Source organism: Eleutherodactylus coqui, chromosome 13, assembly GCF_035609145.1.
Source record: "Eleutherodactylus coqui strain aEleCoq1 chromosome 13, aEleCoq1.hap1, whole genome shotgun sequence".
NCBI classification, from domain to species: Eukaryota; Metazoa; Chordata; class Amphibia; order Anura; family Eleutherodactylidae; genus Eleutherodactylus; species Eleutherodactylus coqui.
In genome coordinates this window covers 100,432,656-100,449,628 of record NC_089849.1, presented here as the reverse complement: position 1 = coordinate 100,449,628, position 16,973 = coordinate 100,432,656, and the positions used below count along the sequence as shown (strand labels likewise).

Sequence of the window (16,973 nt, the reverse complement as noted above, 5' to 3'; positions counted from 1 at the left end):
TATAGCTCAGTAAGGCAGATAAATAATGTTGACACATTGAACTATAAAGAACCATATACACAATAAAATGCGTATAGATACATATGACGATAGATGTATACACTGTACACGATTTCTCCGTTTACGGTAATAGATTTTGCAATTGCAAATGTCACAAGAATAAGTGGGAAGTTGGCTCTCATCAGTTCTAGTCTGTTAGTGGAGACTCAATGAAAAAGTGGTATATAGTAACAAAGTAACGGGTTATCCCTATACGCCGGTCCCAAGCCTGAGAATATGAAAAGAATATCTACATGTGCTTCAACGGCTACATCAAGGCCTTTGACTACATAAACCATAACAAGCTATGGCACACCCTACAAGAGCTGGGTGTATCGGCAACATCTAGTCAAGCTGATGAAATCACTTCATACCAATCAGAAGCCACTGTGAGAACACAGTATGGGGACACAGATTGGTCTTGGATCGGCAAATGCACCCGACAGGCCTGCATCCTCTCACCCTGCTTGTTTAATGCGTAAGGGATCATGCGAAAAACGGACGTAAACGAATTGGAAATTGGGGTGAGAATAGGTGGCAGAACATCAACAATCTCTGCTATGCAAATGACACAACTCTGCCAGCAGAAACAGAAGCAGGTCTGAAGCAGCTGATATGTAAGATTACAACTGAAAGTGAAAAACTGGGCCTCTACCTGAATTTAAAGAAAACAAAAATTGTGACAACTGCAAAAAAAATGGCAAGTTCAAATTAAAATGGACAACGAGGCCATAAAATGCATGCGAGACTTCATCTTCCTTGGTTTGAAAGTTGACCAGGCTGGAGAATCTATAGACTTTACGCAGACATATTTTTAGTCAAGAAACAGATGAACATAACCCGTTTGAGAGGATCAAATGAGTTTTGGGGTTTGACATTCCAAGAGCAAGTTTCTCTGTCGAATTTATTACAACTAGAGCAAGAAACCATCAGTGCAGATTGGAGAGTATTCAGACTGTTGATTTCCCTACATGCAATACTTTGTATTATCCTATTCATTGGTATTATTGTATCTTGACGCCACCGGACGCTATGGGTTTGACAGGAGGAACGCCCCTCTCACACCGCTAGCTCCCGATAGGGTGAATGCAGGAAGGTTGTAGCAGGCTGTGGATAGATTTGTGCTGGCCCTGGAGGCTTAGGGTGAGGGTTACTGTTCTTCTTAGACTTACATTATAACCTGTAAATGGTGGCATGTTAGTGCTGTAACATGCCAGCATTTACATGTAATAATATAAGGCTAAGAACAGTAACTCCCAGCCTAACCCTCCAGGGCCGGCACAAATCTATCCAGACACTGCAGTGTGTGTGCTCAATCCCAGCTGGCATTTCAGCCATGCATCCCACCCGGCCATTGCCTCACACCTCCGTCCCGGGCACCGCCTCAGGCCTCTGTCCCGCCTGTCAACTTCGTGCGGGCGGCCGCATGTGTGCTCCGTAACCGGCGCGCCACTGCTCACAGCTCCCAATGAGAACACATTCTGCCGAGAAAACAGATGAAGTTCACTTTGTCCTCCCTGCTGCCCAGGCCATGCTGCGCTTTTATACTGAGGGGGATTCCGCCTTCTGTGGCGCTGCCGGGGAAGCCACTTGCAGCTGGGGCTGCGCCGCTGTATGCCTTTTCTATTAATCTTTAGTGCCCTTGCAGAACTTGCAGGCGAACAAGCTGTGCAGCCAATCAGCATCAGGGGGCTTCACCAGGAATTCCTGGTGGCGTCAAGATACAATAATACCCTATTCATTCAAAAGGTAGAAGCTACGGATCATTTTCAGGCAGCTGTAGAAAGAGACCTCATTAAATGATATGGCACTACTAGAAGTAGAGAAATACGACATAATTTGTCATGTCAACAAAAGGTTAGTGCTAACAATTAGAAAATAGTATAATCATAAAGAAAGCGCCTCCGTAGTGTTAGATAGGAACGTGGCATTGGAAGTCCTGGAGGAACAACACTTACAGAAGTCAGCCAATAATCCAGTAGAACATTTTCAAATTGAACTTAAAAATATCATTGAGGAAGGCGTTAATTTAGGGATCTTCAGTGAAAAGTAGGCAAAATATTTGTGGAGCACCGATGGGGGCAAATTCTCTCCATCTCTTGCTAATTTGTTTGTTTTTCGGTGGGAGGAAAGGAATATATTTTAGATAATAACGGTACCTCCATCACTGGTATGGTTGTTCCAATGATGATATTCTGATCGCGTGGGACGGAGGCACCAACCAAATATCCCATTTTGTTTCCTTTTTGAATAATAATGATGTTCATTTACAGCTAACTAAGTTTTCTCACAAACATTTTATTAACTTTTTAGATATGGTGTGTGGGAAGACAGCTTGGGAGAATGCGGGTTTGCGGGGTGTTCGGCAGTCAGACGGAGACACGTATTTAAAGTCCAAGTACAGGCGTGACCTGCGTTTATTTCAGTCCAGAAAAGCAAATCCAGCCTTGGCTTCAGGCATGAAAACAACAGTCCAGCATTAGGATAATAGGCAGTCCCTGCCTGTACAGGTCACGTTCAGCAGGTGCACCACACAGCAGGGCTTTTACCTCCAGTAGGTATATCAGGCTGCCTGGGTCCAGCAGCCTCCAGTCTCCCTCTGTGTCAGTGCACACTGCTATTTATATACAACTCTTCCTGGCCCAGCCTCAGCACCTGTGCTGATTGACCTTGCACATAACATGGAGTGGAGAAAGTGAAATGGCTGGCCCCACTACCAACCTGCCATCCATTCCAAAAAATCCAGGCCCAAAGATTTTTAAAGAAACCATCTCCAACAACTACTTGCTGGAGATTACATTGCACTCCTAGACTTTCATGTCTCTAATAGCGGGACGTGACCTTCCTCCAGCTCCACTAGGCATAATAGCGGAACCTAGGGGCGATATAACGACCATCCACTATCACGCCCCTCAGTATCTCACAGGTGTTAAATGGAAATTCTGAAGTAGAACATGTAGTTATAACACAAAGCTACAACTAGGAATAGCATCCGTCAGCCCTCCAGTAGTCATCTACACCAGTGGGGGAACTTATTAGACATAAGCAAGCGTGTTCAGACACTGCAGTTTTTGACACGCAAGAAGGACTAATTACAAATAGATTCACAAAAGGAGGTTATCCAGGTTGGGTTGTAAATAGATAGGGAGGTCTGAGCGAGATAGGGAGGTCTGAGCGAGATAGGGAGGTCTGAGCGAGATAGGGAGGTCTGAGCGAGATAGGGAGGTCTGAGCGAGATAGGGAGGTCTGAGCGAGATAGGGAGGTCTGAGCGAGATAGGGAGGTCTGAGCGAGATAGGGAGGTCTGAGCGAGATAGGGAGGTCTGAGCGAGATAGGGAGGTCTGAGCGAGATAGGGAGGTCTGAGCGAGATAGGGAGGTCTGAGCGAGATAGGGAGGTCTGAGCGAGATAGGGAGGTCTGAGCGAGATAGGGAGGTCTGAGCGAGATAGGGAGGTCTGAGCGAGATAGGGAGGTCTGAGCGAGATAGGGAGGTCTGAGCGAGATAGGGAGGTCTGAGCGAGATAGGGAGGTCTGAGCGAGATAGGGAGGTCTGAGCGAGATAGGGAGGTCTGAGCGAGATAGGGAGGTCTGAGCGAGATAGGGAGGTCTGAGCGAGATAGGGAGGTCTGAGCGAGATAGGGAGGTCTGAGCGAGATAGGGAGGTCTGAGCGAGATAGGGAGGTCTGAGCGAGATAGGGAGGTCTGAGCGAGATAGGGAGGTCTGAGCGAGATAGGGAGGTCTGAGCGAGATAGGGAGGTCTGAGCGAGATAGGGAGGTCTCAGATCTAACTATATATAATATATCTATTTACAACCTAACCTGGATAACCTCTTTTTGTGAATCTATATCATATCTCTCAGATCTACCTATCTCAGATCTCTCAATCCTTTTTGTTCCAAAAGGAACATAAGACAAGAACCAAAGAACCATAAAATGTCCGCTATAACTTTCTCCACTGTCTACAGCACGGAATATAAACTGGTTGTGGACATTGTTAGGAAATATAGTGGAGTTCTGTTCCAAGATGAGATAGTAACAGATATTTTAAGTAAAGGATGCCGTTTTGCAGTGATGAGGGGACGAACCCTAGAAAATCATGTGGTTGCACCATGATGGAAATTTCAAGTTCTGGGTGGAGTGATACTGCATGAGATGAGGACAGCGCCTGGGGGACTTGATAGATATACGACAAAAATCCCTGGTGCTCTAATAATGCACAGTGCTTGGACAGCGGCACATGCAAATAATAATTTTAAATACAAATTCACTATCAGAATAATAAATTCCAGAGCGACACTGGATATTACAAATAAAGTTTTCAGCATTGAATAAGGCCAGAATGGAGGAAAGCGGAGTGACGTCATCGCGCTGCATTGGAACGCATGCCATGAGTTCCACCGTCGTCTTGTTGGACGAGACGACGCAACCCCGCTTTCAAGGTCATTCTGGAGCGACAGAACAGCGAGTCATGCTGTAAACCCAGTAAGTAAATGCCACTCTATATATATCTGTAATGTACCAATATTCTTTACAAGGGCCATTGAGTGTCCGAAGCGCGTTGCATCCGTCGTTAGAGCTCCTGGGTGAGGGATAACATCTGTTCACTTGTAAGCGTGACTTTTGGAATAAAGAAGATTCTATTACTCCTGGGTGAGGACCATATCTATTCATTGACAGGCTATTCTGGGACCCCAAGGGAGGAGGCGATACCCCATTCACATTGGGAAACCGCTACGCACTTCATCTCACAGCATAAGGCCAATCTCACGTGACCGGATATCCATTGCGGAATCCGCGGTTGGCAAAGTATCGGCAGCAAGCGGCATGCATTGAAAAATATGTACTTTCCTCTTTTCCTTCACACTCACAGCATGCTCTATTTTGCTGTTGACTCCGTGCGGACGGCCTTTTTCGAAGTCATTGGAGGCTTTCTGACCTGCAGCTCGTCCACAATTGACATTGTGGATAGGCCGCAGGTACCCGCATCATCGCCTAGCAACAGTGCAGGAAATACAATTAAAAAAAAAAAATCTGTACTGCACATGGCCGACGGCGAGTGTCCATGGGGCCAGCCACAGTACACCAAAAGCATGCGGAATCCAAATTGCCCGTGTGAGACCGCCCAAATCAGGATCTTATCTTCTTCTGGCACCATGGGATTGAAAGGGTTTTTAACCCCATACACAGAGGTGATAGAAAGGGGAAGTTGTTACACACAAAAGCTTTTTGGATCCGAGTTGCACACTAGATGTCCATTTGCTTTAAGTTACCAGAACAATTATACATTTACTAAGAGGAAATATGGCGGGCGGGGAAAATATGGGGAGAAGAATGTCTGCTTTTGGCCTCCTGCAGACGGCCGGGTCGGTTCCCGCTGCGAGATTGCTCACAGCGGGATGCGAGCAGTGCCCCTGCAGTAACTCGGCGCTCACCTCCTCCCGGCATCTCGCTCTGCTCCGGCTGTCGCACAACCGCGCACGCGCAGACCTTAGCCGGCGCGTCAATAGTGACATTTCTGTGTGAGCCTCGCACAGGAATAGGACATGCCACGATATGTTTACAGCGCGAGTTTTCACGCAGTCAAATCACGGCTGTTTGCATAGGATTGCATCATCTAATGCAACCCTATGGCAGCGGGAACGGGTAGAAATTCTGCGGGAAATCCCCCTGCGGAATTTCCGCCCGTGTGCATTTGGCCTTTTTGTGTTTTTTTTTATCTTGTCCTCTCCTCTCATTTCTTCTGACACTCATGGTGTTAATGAAGCATTTACATATTGTGTGATCTGTATCGCTTGATTGGATAGTATTGCTTTTATGAAGTTTTTTCATTTACTTGTATGCCGTGACGAAGAGCGGTATCGCTGGAAACCCACGGGCGCCGTTATGATCGCACTACCTGGATCAGTTTTATGATGCAATGAAGAAAAGTTAATTTTTAAACAGAAGTGCTGGGATTTTAATAAAGAAAAGATGGAGAATTGACGCCTGAGATAAAACATAACATAGCACGGTTCTATCAATATTGTTCAATAACAACCATACAACCAAATTTAAACTATAGGACCTCTAACATGAGCTACTGATACGGGGGCACCGGGTGTGTCGGCACCTAGGAGGTTGCATTCGCACACTGGCGTTCACCACTAATCCATGCCCTCTCCATGAACAATCACTGCGATGCCAAGATCCCTGTGGCTGTAACACGATTTAATACATTAAGGTTCGCGGTGTGTATGACACAAATTATCATATGTTGTGCTCGAAAATCATTAGAGACTATTCTTGTATACATTTTAGGGGATAACAAACTATAGAGGGAGATCCAGTCATTTTTTGGTGTCCCCCTCCTCCCTTCTTTTCCTTTGTGTTGTTTTTGGTTTCTTTGGGGTTTATATCATCACTTCCTGATTTTTAATTAGATTTATCACAAGTTATATCTTATCATTATCCATTCAGTGATACTTTGTAAATATTATGAATACCTGTGACGTCTTTATGGAGTACGCCATTTTCCAATGGTAGTATATATTTTCCTTTGGGTTGTGAGTTTTTCAGTACGGTGGGTTTCCTGTCATATGCTGGAGATATTGATAGAAGGTTAAAAGACGCTGAAGAAGTGTTCTCAGAAGCTGAACTTCCTGCATCCGCCCACTCTGCCTCTATCAATGTAGCGTTTAAACATTTGACCAAAACATATAAGGATCAGACTAAGGCCTCATGCCCACGGCACGTGCAGATTTTTCATGCAGATTTCCACAGCGGATGCACTGCGAGTAGAGATGAGCGAGCATACTTGGCAAGGCGATATACTCGAGAGAGCATCGCCTTTTTCGAGTACCTGCTGGCTCGTCACTTAAGATTCGGGGGGGGCCACGGGGGTGAGCGGGGGGTTGCAGAGGGGATTCGGAGGGAGAGAGAGAGGGATCTCTCTCACTCTCCTCCCCGCTCCCCCTCGCTGCCCCTGACCCCTGCAGCCCCCCAAATGTTCAGGGACGAGCCAGCAGGTACTCGAAAAAGGCGATGCTCTCACTCGAGTATATCGCCTTACGGACTATGCTCGCTCATCTCTAACTGCGAGTCATCATTTAAATTTATTTTTTGCTGCTTGTGGGAGATCGTGGATTGCAAAAGTCCAAGAAAAAATCCACAACCCCACCTCCCAGCTTTTTCCCCACTTCCCTAATTGATTTCAACCTTCAAATCCGCAAATGTATTTACGGATACACTGCGGCTCGTAAGCTCCCATAGAGATAAATGGAGCACAACCGCATGCGATCCGCGGTAAAATGGAGCATGCTGCGATTATCTGCGCGAGGCATACACAAACCAAATAAAAAGAAATCCACAGATGTTAAATGAAGTGCGGACGCCCAACACTTCCCTAAGGGCGGCTTGATTTGCGCATCTCATGTGCAGATTCTGCAATTCAAATCCACCTATGGACTTTGGGCCTTAGGCTTCATTCACATGAGCATATAATGGCCACGCTTTCACGGCCGGCCGATATACGCTGCCCATCTGATGCATTGCTTTACAATGCATCATTTCAGATTGGAGTATACCTGCGGTGTAAAAGCTTACAGGAACTATCTTCCCGGCTGGAATACGGTGGCAGCTCCCATAGACTCCTATGGGAGTCTATGGTAGCTGCTGGGGAAGGGAGTTGGGAGGGAGTTCAGCAGTGTGACTGCTAAACTCCAGCCCCTGCCCCCCTCCTTTCCGCCCCTTGTAATGGGAGGGGGTGAGGTGGGGCGGGAGCTAGTTGTTAAGCTCCCGCCCCATCCCCTCCCATTGCTGGCAGCCGACAATGGACGGCAGCTTAGCACACTAGCTCCCGCTCTGCCCCCTCCTCTTGCTGAGAGCCGGCGAGGGGGCAGAAAGGAGGAGGCAGTTTAGCAGAGCTAAACTGTCTACCCCCACCTGACGGCATTCAAGGCTCAGCGTATATGTGCCGACCCGAGCCGTCTGAATGGGTGCACAAGCAGCAGATTTTTGCGCCTATTCACGCGATTTTCGGTCGCGCTGGAGCCGTGACAAGGCCGATCAAAAAATCGCTATGCTCGTGTGACAGAACCCTTAGTCTTGTTGGGAGATAAAGAACCTTGAAAGTTATTTAGTGAATACATTGATTCCAAGAGGTTAAGAAAACAATATAGCCCTGGCTGAGAGATTACGTTCACCCGTTTTAAGACATGGGATAATGAGATCACCGAGTCCTCTTTCAGATTGATAAAATACTGTTAGGCCTCTCTCACACAGGCGGTTTTGTACAGCGTTTAGCGCTGCGTTTTCAGCGCTCTGCTAAACGCTGTACGACGCTCCCATTCATTTCAATGGGGCTGCTCACACAGGGCTGAAAACACTGCATTGAAAGCGCTGCATGTTCTATTCTTGGGCGTTTTCAGCTGTGTCTCCCAGTGAAATGAATGGGCTGCAGTTTCACCTGGGCTGAAAACGCAGCTGAGAACGCTGTAAACGCAGCATTGAAAAACACAGCGTTTTTGCAAACACCCTGTGTGAGAGAGGCCTTAGAACAGTGTTTCTCAACTCCAGTCCTCAGGACCCCCCAACAGGTCATGTTTTCAGGATTTTCTCAGTATTGCACAGGTGATGTAATTCTTGTCGGCACCTCAGACATTGCCACAGGTGCTCTTATTATAGGAGATCCTGAAAACATGACCTGTTGGATTCCCTGAGGACTGGAGTTGAGAAACACTGCCTTAGAAGAAGAAGAAAAAAAGGTTTCAGAGAAACTAAGTGTCCAATTGGACTTCCTAACGGTAAAAAGTTCTCTGGAGATACATAATTTCCTAAAAGAGAGCAAAACCTGGAAACAAAGAAAAAACACTGTTTATTAAAGAGAAAAACACACTCCCAATATAATAGGAATGTAAAAGACTTCAAAGAAAACAGGATATGATTATACGGGCAAACACCCAACAAATACAGATATTTTGTCTACTGATTAGGATACATCAGACGGGGAAGGTCTAAGGGCACCCCATAACAGATATAGAGATGGTGGTAGGGGTGGAAGAGGAAAAGGCAGAGGCTCGCAATCAACTAGAGGGGCTAAGGCCTCATGTCCACGGGCAAAATAAGAATTAAAATCCGCAGCGGATTTTAACTCTTCTCCTGCCCGCGGATCCGCACCCCATAGGGATGCATTGACCACCCGCGGGTAGATAAATACCCGCGGATCGTCAATAAAAGGGATTTTAAAAAAAATGGAGCATGAAAAAATCTGGACCATGCTCCATTTTTGTGCGGGTCTCCCGCGGGGACGGCTCCCGCGGGCTTTTATTGAAGCCTATGGAAGCCGTCCGGATCCGCGGGAGACAAAAATCGGGATTTACTCACACGCTCCGGTTCTTCTCTTTGCCGCGGCGCCATCTTCTCTCAGTCGCGGCCGAATCATTTTGCTTCGGGACGGCGCATGCGCGGGGCACGTCACCGACGTCATCATGCGCTTCCGCCGAGCCGAAGAAAGAAGATCCGGCCGCGACGCAGAGAAGATGACGCCGCGGCGAAGAGAAGAAACGGAGCGGATGGGAGGCGAGTTAATTCTTATTTATTCCTATTTTCAGCACTCATGTCCGCGGGGCAGGAGGGACCCGCTGCAGATTCTACATGTAGAATCCGGAGCGGGCCCGATTTTCACCGTGGACATGAGGCCTAACACTGAGAGGAAAAGGGTTTTTATCCAATCCTCCCACAATCACATCTTATCTTCTACAGGAGAGGAAGTATTGAACAGAAGAAGAGAGAATGAAATGCAGATAACCTCTCTGAAAGGATTCTGACGACAGCGGAACTGACCGCACTGAGAAAGAGCCTTTCCTGTGCCCCTACGGTGAGTTTTGATGCCTTTGCATGGACAAACGATTTAAATCTTTTTGCGAGAAATTAGAAATGGACGAAATTCTTCTCAATTTATGACAAAAGAAGATGTAAAGAGCTGGACCTTAAAATTGAAGATCTGGAGGACCTTAGAAATCTGAAAGATCTCTTCAAGGAAAGCAACAGACAAGAGGGCGAAGGCCCATTCACCAATTGCCACGACTCTAAGGTCACCCAATCGTCTGGGGTGTGGGCAACCTTACCCAAATTGCTAGTACTTACCTGAATAGAATTCTTCGACCTTCTGTAAAAGTGCTCACCTCTTTTATGAAAGATACAACAGATGTCCTCAGACGGATTCAAGGGGTCCAGAATGATCAACAACATATTTTAGTTAGTCCGGATGTAGAAGCACTCTACTCATTATTCCACATGATAAAGGGATGTAAAGCTGTTGAACATTTTTTGCAAACGAGAAGTAACAGAATGCTGGCCCACAACAGATTTGTTATGAAACTTTTACACTTCATCTTACAACATAATGTGCTTCTATTCAGAGAGGAGTACTTCCACCAGCTCAGGGGTACCGCTATGGGGACGCCGTGTGCCCCAAATTATGAAAATCTCTTCCTGGGCTAGTGGGAGGAAACAATTATCTTTCATGATGAGGATGACAATATGACCCAATATATTGCATTATGGATGCAATACATTGGTGATAGAGTTGAGCGAACATACTCTGCCGAGCTTGATGCTCATTCGAGTATTAGCCTACTCAATGGTGCTCGTTACTCAAACTAGCATCAAACAGTGTTCGAGCCTGCCCCAGTTTTTGTCTCCTCCTCGCTGTGATGTGCCTGTTTTGGCCCCTCCTCGATGCAGCGCGTGTCAATGGCAAATATTTTGGCAAGCAGGCGAGAGCGCGAGCGCACGAGCGCGAGCGCAAGAGCGCGAGCGCAAGAGCACGAGCGCACGAGCACGAGCGCACGAGAGCACGAGCGAGAGCGCACGAGAGCACGAGAGCGAGCGCACGAGAGCACGAGAGCGAGCGCACGAGAGCGAGCGCACGAGAGCGAGAGCACGAGAGCGAGAGCACGAGAGCGAGAGCACGAGAGCGAGAGCACGAGAGCGAGAGCACGAGAGCGAGAGCACGAGAGCGAGAGCACGAGAGCAAGAGCACGAGAGAACCAAGAAAAAAAAAAAAAGCTCAGGGACCCGGCGTCCCACATACAAAAATGCTCGAGTCTCGCATTGTAGTCAATGGGGTTTGTTACTAGAGTAGAGCTCTTGAATTTTCCGAAAAGCTCGACTCAAATAACGCAGACCCGAGCATTTGGGTGCTCGCTCATCTCTAATTGGTAACATCTTCATCATTTGGACATCAACAATGAGTGCATTAGAGTCCTTTGTTAAAAGGCCTAATATGAATGATCTTGGCCTGAAATTTACATTTGAATTTTCATATTCACGACTGTCATTTCTGGACCTCTGCATCAAAAAACTGACAATAGACTCCTAAGTACTATAATTTATAGGAAACCTACAGCTAGCAATAATCTGTTGCAATGGGATAGTTGTCACCCAATACCGATGAAGAGGTGCAAGAGAAATGAGAACAAGATTCAGGGATAGAGGATACCCAGAACGAGTGCTGACAGAAGCGGACTAGACAGACCTCAGGACGGATAGAGAGAAATTACTGATTCAGAATGACAAGAATAAGGATCCGAATGTAGTCAGAATCATAGGCCTCTGAGGATATCCATAAGGAAGTGCAGAACATCTTACAGTCTTACTGGGGGGGGGGGGAGGGATCTTAAAACTTGACCCTCATATTGCGAACAACATTTCGGAGTCACAATTAATCACCTATATGAAAGGAAAAAGTCTTGGGGAGAGAATGGTCCACAGTCACCTTACCAAACATAAATCACAACATCTGGGCAGACAGGCCTGCATGTACAGATGGGGCGAGTGTTCAGCCTGCCCTTTTGTGAAAAGGGGCAACAGTTTTAAGATTGTGGTCACTAATCAGAAGTATAGATTAAAACATTATGTCGGCTAGGAATAGTTAATCTTGCTACCTGTACCTGCCCAATGGATTATGTTAGAAAGACAATCAGACAATTCCGCAGATATATTAGGGGCCAGATCTGCGATATTAAGAACAAACATGACAAGACATGTCAATGAGGTTCATGGTGGTGACTGTGGACAGATCTCTTTCCAAGCGATAGAAAAAATTCAGCCCTCGTTAAGAGGAGGTGATTGGGGCAATCACATCCTGAAAAAAGAATCCCAATGGACTTTGAGGCTGGATTGTGTCCATCCTAGAGGGCTAAACGAGATTCAGACCTTTACCTGCTTTATACCTGATTAATTTACCCCTTATACGATTCTGTTCCTCAGTTGACCACAAAAGTGTGTTTTTTCTGTCTCTCTCTCTTATTTCAGTATGTGCTTGGGAGATTAGGACATCTGAATGTGGGAAGGTGATGGCACTCCACGTTCTTAAAGCTTGCATCTAATTTTTACCAGAGATTTACTGATTTCGCATCCACTTGATAAATCCAATTATGATTTGGTTTTTTTTGGTGATGACCTAGATCAGGTTCAGTCCAGATCCCTCCTCGGCGGCCCACAGAAGATCACTTCCTGGTTATGGGATTCATAAATCCCGCCTGCAAGAAATGATAGCTCTCATTGGTTCTTTGAGTGCTGCTCAGCCAATCGATGCAGCACTCAAACCAATACGATGGCTGTGATTGGTTCATCGAGCGCTGCATTAATTGTTTCTTCAAGTGCCACTCAGCGCATCGCGTTGTGCAGGCAGGAGTGGCTGCTTCATAAATCCCGCCTGCACAACACGAGGGCTCCGATTCGTTCTTCAAGCGCTACTCAGCCAATTAACGCAACGCTCAATGAATCAATCACAGCCATCGCAATTTGGGTACCAGGTTTAGTTTGGGCACTAATGTCGGCTGTATTCATGTCTCGAGACCTGGGGCGAACGCCTCAATCCTTCCTTTGCTGTGGAGCGGCACACTGCCCCCTGCTGGTGTGATGGTCTGGGAAGCTATCACATACAACACTCAGTCACCCGTTGTAGTGGTACGAAAAACAATGACAGCTCAGCGATATGTTCAGGACATCCTACAGCCACATGTGATCCTCTCATTGCGGCTTCCAAGAGGCAGCAGTATAATGCTCGGCTGCACACACAAGAGGGGGGGGGGGGGGTCACAGGGGCCCCCCCACAACATTGTCACACTTCTGTGGTTGCCCGGCCACCAGATTTATCACCATACTGAACCTGTATGTCTCAATGCCCACCTGTATCACATCTTGTATCCAAGCTAGAGGTGGTACAACAGGGTACTAGAGCCTCCTTGCCCCCCTGTATCACATCTTGTATCCAAGCTAGAGGCGGTACAACAGGCTACTAGAGCCTCCATGCCTGCCCATATCACATTTTGTATCCAAGCTAGAGGCGGTACAACAGGGTACTAGAGCCTCCATGCCGATCCGTATCACATCTTGTATCCAAGCTAGAGGCAGTACAGCAGGGTACTAGAGCCTCCATACCTGCCTGTATCACATCTTGTATCCAAGCTAGAGGTGGTACAACAGGGTACTAGAGCCTCCATACCTGCCCGTATCACCTCTTGTAACCAAGCTAGAGGCGCCATAAAACCCTCACACATTGTTTTTTATGTTTGCTTCTGAACGGACTGTAATCCTGTAAGTTCACGGCCCAGTCACAACTTTTATTCAACCAGGTCTCCGTTATTCCCACTATGTCGTAGTTTCCCTCAGACATTATAACTTCTAGTTTGTTTATTTTATTGGTCAGACTTCTAGCATTAATTACCATACAGATTAGAAGGTTTTCGTTATTTGTTTATATTATGTGTATCCCTACTAACGGTTCTGCCAGTTCTATCCCCTCCGTCACCATTTCTACTACTTAGTCCCAGGTCTCTGTCTACCCGCTTATTTCTCTGGTTGCCCTCCCTTACACTGTCCTCCCTGTAGGCAGAGGATGCTATTGGCTCTAGCTGGTCATGTGATTCTGTGCTGATGTATCATGGGAAAACTAGCATAGAGGAAATAAAGCAGGAAAAAATCTCAGCATCAAGATGGTGCATGATAAGCATCAGACAGGAAGCTGCACTACATGGAGGTTAATGCAATATACATAGTAGGTCATCTGAAGTGTGACAGGCAATCAAAGTTGGTCAAGATGTAATATCCCCAAAAGTCAGAAACTCTGTCTCCATACAGCAGTACTAAGAGACAAAATTATGTCAGACTCAACTAGATGAACGAGCATGTACAAAAATAAGACAGGAATGTAAATAAAGAATGCAAATGATTGGTCCGTCCAGAGATTACCTCAGTGTTGGGGAACGGAGGAGGAGAGTAGAGTCAGTGGACCATGCTGACAGTATATACTGTATACAATCATATGTATACAACTGGTATGAATTATACCAGCTGTACATATATAACTAAATACAGGAGATACCCAGCTTATACCAGCATGCTCCATAACACTATATACAGTGGGATGTACATCTTATACCAGCTGTACATATATAATTATATACAGGAGATATCCAGCTTATACCACAGCATGCTCCATAACACTATATACAGTGGGATGTACATCTTATACCAGCTGTACATATATAATTATATACAGGAGATATCCAGCTTATACCACAGCATGCTCCATATCACTATATACAGTGAGTATATAGTACATCTTTCTGTATATAGTGATGTAGAGCATGCTGGTATAACCTGGGCATCTCCTGTACATAATTATATATGTACATCTGATATAACTTGTACATCCTGTGTATAGTGATATGTATCATGCTGGTATACCCTGGATAAATTGTGTATAAGTATATATGTACAGCTGGTATAAAATATAGATCTCTGCATATAGTGATATGTACCATGCTGGTATAACCTGGGTATCTCCTGTATATTATTATACATGTACAGCTGGTAGAAGATATACATCTCCCCGTATCTAGTGATATGTACCATGCTGGTATAACCTGGGTATTTCCTGCATATAATTATACATGTACAGCTGGTAGAGGTTATACATCTCCCTGTATATAGTGATATGTACCATACTGGTATAACCTGGGTATCTCCTGTATATAATTATATATGTACAATGAGGTTTGCCCTGTACTCCCCTCTAGTTACATGTACACCCGAGGACAACCCAAGGTAAGACCCTGATCATAGTAATAACAGCGAGATCTCTTACCATGTGGAACTGCTGTGGAGGAGGACGCTGGAGTTGGAACTACTGTCCGCTTGTTTTCCCTCTTAGCAAATAAGGAGGCTGGGCTTGTTGCCTGAATGAAGGCAGATGTGATTGTCCCTGTGTGTCCTGGAGAGCCGCCCAACGCATTGCATCCATTTGTGCAGAAAAAGTGTCCCTTCACTCTGAAAGACAATCCCTGGATTGTATTACTGAGCATCAGTCACATCCCAAAAGTCTTCTCTGGCCAACGCTCGTTGCAGATGTCTGTAAAAAGAGCAAGAAAAGTCCAATCGCCGGATCATGAAAAGTTCTACAACTTTGAGGAAATTCCCCGGACTAAAGAAACTTACCCAGCCCCAAATACATTTTAAGGTCACCAGATTATATTATATATATTAACCCCTCCCCCCTCTGCAGCCAGTTTTGGCCTCCCCAACCAATTCTGACATGTGTTACTTTATGTAGTAATAACTTTGGAATGCTTTCACTTTCCAACTGATTCTGATCTTGTTTTTGGTACGTCACAGTTGGAGAAATATAAAAACAAACAATCACAGAACATGGCCATATACTTACTAAGGCCTAATGCCGACGGACGGATTTCCACCGCGTAAAACATGGCAGAAATCCGCGGCGTTTCAGTGCAGCTATTAGGTTCTATTGAACCTACGGGCTCAATGTACATGCTGCGGAATTCCACCACGGAATTCTGCAGCATGCCCTATTTGACGCGGGTCCATTGTAGACAATAGAAGCCGCTCGTCACGCTATACATCCACTGTAGCACAGCAAAAGAATAGCGTGAATACGCGCCCCGCCCACCACGTCATGACGCTGCCGGCGCGTCATGCGCTGTACGACAGTGTCATGCGGGAGCTACACTGCGGATTCGGAGGAGAGTATGGGGTCTTCGGCGGGCGCTGTGACGAACTCCGCTGCGGTATTCTGCTTGCGGAGCCCGTCTCGGCCGTGGGCATAAGGCCTAAGGAGGGCAGAGAGCTGCATCCTCTCATCATGCCCTTAGCAAACTACCAAATGAGGGAGCTAATTACACCTGTGAGGGACACCGATGAGACCGCCACTCACACTGCCTCTTGATATAGAGGGGGGTGGCTGCTTGGTGTATACTCCCACACATAGTGGATACAAAGTGCCAGACCATTCTAATATATGTAGCTCACCATGCAGACCAGCAACCTATTAATGACGCCATAATAGTTCGGCGGGTTGCCCTGCACCTCAAACAGTGAATCACATTGGTACTGCCACCCTGAGGGCAGCTATCTGCCCTCCTTAGTCAGTAAGTATATGGCCATTTTCTGTGATATTGTTTTTGGGACTTATTGTACTTTTATATATTAGGGCTCATTCATACGGTCATGATTTTGCCGCCTACTACGCATACGATGCACAGCTGCGTGATACCCGGGGAATGGAGTCACTGAAAGTACATGGAAGTTTATTGACCCATTCACATTAGCATGTAAACATTGCGTGTGAAGAACAACGCAGCATGCTCTATTTCACCGTGTATCACGCATGAACAGCCCTATTCTCTTCAATGGGTGGCGTATGCAACGCTGTCCATGCGCAATACATTGCATATGGGTGACATTGCTTATGCAATGCCGCTATGAGAAAGAGCAGGGAATTTTTAAAAAAAGTCACACAGCGCATGACGGCGTGCGTGAGGTATGCTGTCATGCACAGTGTACTAGCGCTGCCATACGCAGTAGTTGCCGGCTCCACAGGCTGGTAAAGCACTGCGTGATGCATGCAGAGTTGTATGCATACGGCCGT

General features: G+C 46.3%; 1 protein-coding gene across 2 annotated transcripts in view; it reads right to left on the bottom strand.

Moving 5' to 3' along the window:
* Positions 1-15,431, bottom strand: part of LOC136587770 (ABC-type organic anion transporter ABCA8-like) — a 146,722-nt gene extending 131,291 nt beyond the window's left edge. Inside the window, exon 1 of one of the 2 annotated variants that reach the window (XM_066586533.1) lies at positions 15,174-15,431. In XM_066586533.1, the coding sequence (XP_066442630.1) occupies positions 15,174-15,176 (3 nt within the window). In that variant the 5' untranslated portion in view covers positions 15,177-15,431. Of the gene's footprint in view, positions 1-6,522; positions 6,594-15,173 lie in introns of those variants that run through there. The other variant, XM_066586532.1, reaches the window with a different exon arrangement.
* Positions 15,432-16,973: the final 1,542 nt, after the last annotated feature.